The sequence below is a fragment of the Temnothorax nylanderi genome, unplaced genomic scaffold, assembly GCF_030848795.1.
Source record: "Temnothorax nylanderi isolate EJ_2023f unplaced genomic scaffold, tnyl_v1.0 TNYL_tig1212_pilon, whole genome shotgun sequence".
Lineage (NCBI taxonomy): Eukaryota > Metazoa > Arthropoda > Insecta > Hymenoptera > Formicidae > Temnothorax > Temnothorax nylanderi.
In genome coordinates this window covers 11,039-19,053 of record NW_027250274.1, presented here as the reverse complement: position 1 = coordinate 19,053, position 8,015 = coordinate 11,039, and the positions used below count along the sequence as shown (strand labels likewise).

At 46.4% G+C, this 8,015-nt stretch overlaps 1 protein-coding gene across 1 annotated transcript; it reads left to right on the top strand.

The window, feature by feature from the left end:
* On the top strand, positions 1-6,099 carry LOC139786958 (uncharacterized). Its single transcript, XM_071726056.1, has 3 exons — positions 1-130; positions 202-359; positions 4,627-6,099. The coding sequence occupies exons 1-3, from the start codon at positions 1-3 to the stop codon at positions 6,097-6,099; spliced, it is 1,761 nt and encodes a 586-aa protein (XP_071582157.1).
* Positions 6,100-8,015: the final 1,916 nt, after the last annotated feature.

Sequence of the window (8,015 nt, the reverse complement as noted above, 5' to 3'; positions counted from 1 at the left end):
ATGGTGCTGCTGGCGGAGGGAGAGGATAAAATGAGGAGTATGATAGAGAGGCTGGAGAGGTACTTAGACAAAAAGAGGTTGGAGCTTAACGCGCAGAAAACGAAGATTATGAGGTTCAGAAAGGGGAGTGGTAGGATGGGGAAAAGAGATTGGAGGTGGAAGGGAAAAAAGTGGAAGAGGTAAAGGAGTTCCGATATCTAGGGTACACGCTGCAAAGGAATGGAGGCCAAGAGGCGCACGTGAAAGAAAGGGTCAGAAAGGCGGCGGTGGTAATGGGTCAAGTGTGGGAGATAGGGAAGAGAAGGTTTGGAAAGGACTGGGGAAGAAGGATATGGCTGTTTGACAAGCTGGTTTGGACGGTAATGGGGTACGGGGTTGAAATTTGGGGGTGGGAAGAGAGAGAGGGGATGGAGAGGCTTAAAGAGAGATATTTGAGATGGGTGCTGGGAGAGTAGATAGGAGGACGCCGGGGTGTTTGGTGAGGGAGGAGCTGCAGAGGGAAAAATTAAGAGGTAGAGCTGGGAGGAGGGCGTGAGGGTTTGAAAGGAGGTTGGAGGAAGAAGGAGGAAGCGAACTGGCAAGGATGTGTTGGGAGGAGGCAAAGGAAAGGGCGGGGAAGAAAGAAGGGAGCTCGAGTTGGGAGAAAGGCAGGAGGAAGTTTCTCAGTGATAGAGGCATGTGGGTAGAGGGAGGGGGAGCTGGGGAGGGGAGGAAGAGACACGGCTGAAGGAGATGATGAGGTGGGAAAGAAAGGTGCAAAGAGCAGAAAGATGGGAGAGAATAAGAGAATCGAGGTACAACAAATGCTACAAGGAGGTAAAAGAAGAGGGGATACCGGAGTATCTAAAAAAAGGGTGGTGGGGAAGTAGATGGAGCAGGATAGCGAGGTTTAGGTTGGGGAACAAAATGAGAGAGGGCAGGCATTGGGAGGAGGAGGAGAAAAGAATATGCAGACTGTGCGAGAAAGAAGAGAAGACGTGGGAGCACGCGTGGGAGCGCTGTAGGGATTAGGGATTGGTGCGAAGGAGAGGGGAGTTGGCAGGAGGCGAGGAGATGGGTGCTGGGGTAGGGGGGAGAGGGGGAATGGTGGATGAGGGAGATTGAGAAGGATAGAGATAGGAAAGGGTATGTGGAGGATCAAGGAAGGAGGGAGAAGGGAGGTATGAGTGAGGAGAGAGTGAGAGAGAGTGAGTGGCATGCCGAAGAGAGAGGGGGTAGAAGCGGTTTAATTGTTTAATTGAAAATTTGGAGGCAAGAGAAAACGGAAGTCCCTTGCGGAGGTGTGTGTGTGTGCGTGCGGCGAGTGTGGGTGTGGGCGGATGCAGAGGCAGAAGCCCACATCCTCACCACTAGATTAAGTAGAAATAAGCTAGATTAAGTTAAGATAAGAGGTTATGTAAAATTGTTGTAAAGGTTTGGGTACGTTCCTTATAAACACGCCTTTCAAGCCCTAAGGAGACGAAATAAAGCATATACATACATACATACATACATACATTAACTAAGTTTATTCGTTAACTAAGTTGATTTACGTTTAATGTTGATCTACTGCTATATGATTTTAAGTTACCTGTCATATAAATTTAAGAACAAAGCTTAAATCTGATTAAAAAACCTTATGCTATATATTTCTGTCTTTATTTTGTCTCTTTTTCAATGTAATTTAGTTTTAATTTTATTTTAATTTTGCATTTATATTACTGTAAAGGGAATTATTTACTTTGACATCAAACAGACGTCAAAATGACAGTCATAATCACTATCAAGGTATGGGACGTTTTGCAGTCATGATGCCATCATTTTGCCATCATTTTCATCACTCCTTTTGACATCATACCCCACTTTGACTAGGTTGTTTTCGCTGGGTGAGGACATCAAAAACATGCCACTTGCAACACGGTGAGATAAAGAATTATTATGATAGCTTGTGCTATCGAAAAAAAACTTACATCGTTGTTAAAGACATGCACGTATTTTTCATTGTGACGAGAGTACGGACGTTCGACATGTAAGTCATCTCAGTATTTTTGTGCGAATCGTGCAAAACAATTTTTCGTATACCGAAGAAATGTCGGATTTTATACCATACAGTAGAACAACCGGCATTGATATTTACAAAGCACTTGAAGGTACTCTTAAAAAATTTAATTGTAATTTATCAAAATGTTTGTGCATAGTGACAGGTGGTGCAAAGTCTATGGTAGAATCTAAACTTGGATTGTTAAGACATTTAAAGCAAAGAAATTCAAAATTTTCTTTGCTTCGTTGTATAATACACAAGAATTCCCGCTTTATGCGGGAAAAATATGAAACTGTCCACCGCTATGCAGACAGTAATAGCTATTGTAAATGCGATTAACCCTCACTTACCGCATGTGAGTATGGCATACCCAGAGCGTTTGAAAATCGCGCAGCATTTGTAGAAACCGAAAGTGAGGGGATTCGATGTGAGGGGGGGAAAAGTTAAGTATTCAACGTATACTTTCCTATACATAGCGTCATCCGTTTGTGTGAAAAAGCCGTAGTTATCGCACGCAAAAATTGTACGGCATACCCCCGTGCGGTAACGACGTGAGTAAAACGAAAAAATTCGAGGTAAGTAAATGTTGTTGAAAATCATTATTTATTGAATTTATTGAAGCGAGTCAGTGGTCTCCTATGCTAGACGCTGGATTCACGCTCCGGAGATCCGGGTTCGATCCCAGCCAGGTACACAAAATCCTGGTGGGGTTTTTTTCCCGGTGATTCGTGGTGGGTCTAGTAGAAGGCGGCGGGGGCTACAGGATGCGCGCCTCCTCGGAATTTTCGGGGGGCGCCATCAAGTCGATCTCTCCCTCCTAATGGGGGACTCGCCCTCACCTGCCCCGATATGACGGGTATGGTGGGGAAAGAGGAGTTATCGGCGCTATTCACCGAGTGGATTGCCGGTATAAGCAACCAACCCAGGGAACTGGTCAGGGCACCCTCTTGTCCTGGGGGTAAGAAATCGCCCCGGAAGGCGGATGAACTATCACTTAAGGTAATCAACGGCGTAGGATCAGGCAGGCAAGGGGAAACCACCTGATTATTGTCCCAAGAGAACGCTTCATGAATGTACGATACAAAGGAAATGGCTGTGCCGAGCGATCCGGCTAGCGACCGGCGCTGCACTGATTCCGGGTCAGGCAGTGTGAAATGGGCTACCGGGCATGTGGAGGTGAAGGGACGGGCCTCACATGCGAAATGGACGACTGGACCCAATAACAAGCTACAGCTGAGGAACAACTTATCCATTGGCACATGGAATGTCAGAGGTCTACTTCACACAGGAAAACTAAATCGCCTTGAACGAGAACTGATGAGGGAGAAGGTTGACATATGTGGCATCTCTGTTCCGTGTTCACATCTCAAACCCCTCTATCCTCCTCCTGTCCGCCTGCTTGATGGTCCATGTCTCGGCTGCATAGGTTGCGATGGGAAAGATGAGGGAGTGCACCAGTTGTAGTTTGGTATTCTTTGTGATGATTCTATCTTTCCATATTTTACTCAGTTTTATGGTGGCTGCCCTGGCCATGGCCGTTCTCCTCCTGATCTCCAAGGACACTTCCACACGGAACACCATAACATATACATGTCAGGAGGTGCGAACAGAGGACGGAATGGAGTCGCGTTCTTGGTTAGCAGGAGGATTGCACAGACGGTGCACTCGTATGAACCCATCAATGACAGAATAATCAAGATCACCCTTGCAGCTAGACCGAGAAACCTTCATCTGATACAGGTGTATATGCCTACAGGCGACGCCCCTGACGAAGAAGTCGAGTCTAATTGACAAATCGAGGGGACCTAAGTCGTCTACAGACGATTCCGAGTCTCGACATCGAACTCGCGAAACTCATGTTCGACCGTTAGACGCCGTGCCGTCGTAAGCGGTGAGATCCCGACGACGGGCAGAGGCGCCGTACGGCAAACCGGGCTCGTGCGACGACCGGACCGCGAGGACCGGCCGCCTAGTAGTGTGTCACATTGTTTTGAGCCTTTCGACTCACGAGACTCCTAGAGATATCATTGCCACCTTTGACTAGAGAGGATACGGCCTTAGAGGCGTTCAGGCATAATTCCACGGATGGTAGCTTCGCACCACCGGCCGCTCGACCGAGTGCGTGAACCAAATGTCCGAACCTGCGGTTCCTCTCGTACTGAGCAGGATTACTATCGCAATGACTGGTCATCAGTAGGGTAAAACTAACCTGTCTCACGACGGTCTAATTGAATTAGACAAATCGAGTCAATCTATGGCGATGAGGTTCGGACATTTGGTTCACGCACTCGGTCGAGCGGCCGGTGGTGCGAAGCTACCATCCGTGGGATTATGCCTGAACGCCTCTAAGGCCGTATCCTCTCTAGTCAAAGGTGGCAATGATATCTCTAGGAGTCTCGTGAGTCGAAAGGCTCAAAACAATGTGACACACTACTAGGCGGCCGGTCCTCGCGGTCCGGTCGTCGCACGAGCCCGGTTTGCCGTACGGCGCCTCTGCCCGTCGTCGGGATCTCACCGCTTACGACGGCACGGCGTCTAACGGTCGAACATGAGTTTCGCGTATATGTCTCCTGGGTATATGTCTCCTGAGAAATATACCCTCAAAGGAACCAGTAGTAATCATTGGGGACTTCAATGCCAAGGTGGGGAAGGTCGAGGAGGCTCACCTGAGAAGCACAGGAGGAACATTTGGACTGGGTGTGAGGAACGAGAGAGGAGAACGCCTCATCCAGTTTGCGGTGGAGAACGACCTGGCCATCATGAATACCATGTTTCAACACCATCCTCGAAGACTGTCGACCTGGATCAGTCCCAATAAGGAATACCGAAATCAAATTGACTACATGATAATCAAAAAGAGATGGAAGACATCGATAAGAAATGTCAAGGCTAAGCCTGGAGCGGACTGTGACTCTGACCACAAACTGCTACTAGGAGCCTTCAGCATAAAACTCCACTTCCTGAAGAGGGGGAAAAAACAGGAGATGACACGAATTGGAAACATGGAGGCCTTCCAACAAAATCTCATGGATAACGCTAACTGGAGGAGGAGCGATGATCCAAACAAGTGCTGGGAAAACATCAAGGAATGGATCGGAGGGGCAGTCAGGGAGAGCGGAGCAATCGAAATCCGGAAGAAGAAGCACTGGATGACCGATGCAACGCTGCAATTGGTGGAAGAGAGGCGACGCATCAGAGGCAGTTTGGGTAACACAGGCAACGCAGACAACGCGGACCGATTGCGCCGGATCAGCCAACAGATCAAACAAGCATGTAATCAGGATAAAAACAACTTTCTAAAAAACATATGCTCTGACATTGAACGACACGCCGAACGACACGAGTCCCATGAACTTTTCAAAACTGTCAAGTACCTGACCAAGGAATTCAAGCCTCAAACCCAAGTAATCAAGGATGAGCAGGGCACGAAAATCACGGACCCAAAAGGCATTGCAGAAACATGGCGACAGTACTGCACCAACCTGTACAGGGACGAACATAGTCAAGTGGGCCCCCCATGTGGGCCCCATGAGCATCTGGAACCTCCCATCTTGCGCTCAGAGGTAGAAAAAGCAATTGGGCAGCTGAAAAAGGGGAAGTCACCCGGGGCAGATGGCATAACCGCAGAAGTGATCAAAGCCATGGGCCAAGCGGGAATAGACACAATGCTGGAGCTATGTAACGTCATCTGGAGGACCGGAAAATGGCCTGACGACTGGCGCCACTCGACCTTCGTCCCGATCTACAAGAAAGGTTCCCCCACTGAATGCTCCAATTACAGGACAGTGGCTCTTATTCCCCACGCGAGCAAGATCTTTCTCCATGTCCTTCATAACAGACTAAAGTGCTTCCTGCTTCCGGAAATTGCCGAAGAGCAGTGTGGGTTCATTCCGGGGAAGGACACGAGGGAGCAAATTCTGAATGTTCGCCAAATAGTAGAAAAGGCCAGGGAATTCAACGTCAGGCTTTGTCGACTACACCAAGGCGTTCGACTCAGTGAAATGGACACCCCTCTGGACCATTCTGATGGAAATGGGAGTACCGCGGCACCTGGTGGCACTTGTGCGGAGCCTCTATGAGAGCAACACAGCGGCTGTTCGGGTCAACCGAACGACATCCAGCAACTTCCAAACAAAGGCGGGCACAAGGCAGGGCTGTATTCTATCACCCATACTCTTCAACATTTACACAGAGTACATAATGCGGCAGGTGCTTGAGGATTGGAAAGGAGGAGTTTCCATCGGGGGGAGGAGAGTCAGCAACCTGAGGTATGCCGACGACACGACGATTCTGGCTACGACCGCGCAAGAGATGGAAGCTATCATGGAAAGATTCGCGTTGATCAGCAGGGAGTATGGCCTAGAAATTAACCGAGATAAGACGAAGATCATGATCATCGACAGACAGATGAATAACCAGCCCAATGTGAAGGAAGTGGCTGGATTTGAAGTCGTTGAGAAAATGGTCTATTTGGGCTCCATGATAACTAACAAAGGAGGATGCTCAGAGGAGATCAGGAGGAGAACGGCCATGGCCAGGGCAGCCACCATAAAACTGAGTAAAATATGGAAAGATAGAATCATCACAAAGAATACCAAACTACAACTGGTGCACTCCCTCATCTTTCCCATCGCAACCTATGCAGCCGAGACATGGACCATCAAGCAGGCGGACAGGAGGAGGATAGAGGGGTTTGAGATGTGGGTGTTCCGGCGCATCCTCCGGATCCCTTGGACTGTACACCGGACCAATATATCGGTGCTAGAAGAACTGGGCATCAGAACAAGACTTCTCAAGCGAATTAATCAGGCTTACCTCCGCTACTTCGGACACATCGCCAGACGAGGAGACACAATGGAGAAGCTTGTGGTGGAGGGAAAAGTTAATGGAACGAGACCAAGAGGAAGATCACCAAACAGATGGATAGACCAGCTGCGGCCCCTGGTGGGGAGTTCTATTCACGGGGCGACTCACTTGGCGCTGGATCGGAGGGCTTGGAGAGACAAGTTAAAAGTGTGATCACTGTAGCGTCACCATGAAGCGCCACCACGCCCTGTCAAGGGCAATAAGGATTGAGGAGGAGGAAATGTTGTTGAAAATCATTATTTATTGAATGTTTTGAGACGAATAAGTAGCTATTGCAATGACAATACTAAAAATTGAAAGCAGAAGGTTTTTTTGTATGTTTCAGAATGTTTTTCACTACTGTGCACACGTAGCAGATTAAAATCGTGAAATGACTCCAAACAAGAAATGTGCTTTTTGCTCGCAATCGTTGGATCGAAAGACTCAATATAAATTCCTCAAATATAACAAAGCCATGTGCAAGCAACATGTTGCAAAAGTGTGCTGCCATTTGTCATAAATGCGTTTTCTGGAAAACTGTAAAAACTATAGAAAAATGTACAAGAACTTAAGTGTTATCTACTGGCGTAATTACAGTTGACAATTGTAATATTTAGCATTAAGTTTTTATCAATAAATGTCTTTCTTATCGCATTTTTACTCAATTTTTCATGTTACAACACACTTTTTTTACATTTATTGAGCTGCCATTTTTTAAAATTACAATTAAAAAAACAATTGTTCATGCTTACAAATGCTTATTTTTATGAAAAGCCTTTTAATTGCATGTTTTTAGTGTAAAACTACGTGTATTTAGTGTAAACTACTTTAAGATACAACGATATTTCATGCTTTTTCTAAACATCGTGCGATTTCACTTGTCGAAGTAAATATACTTATTGCACGAGAATGTTTTGACACATATTTTTCATTAAAATATACACCTTTAACTGTTCATTCCTTTAATTTATTTATTTGTATCTATATATTAAGTATAATTATTAACTTTTTGAAAAAAAGTGTTTTTCGTGATTCTTCGAAAAACTTACTTTTGTTTATTGTTGAATTTTTTTTGCAATTTACAATTCGGCAACTCTACTTATACGGAGCTCTTTTTTAGACCATCTAGAATAAAGATTTTACACAGTTA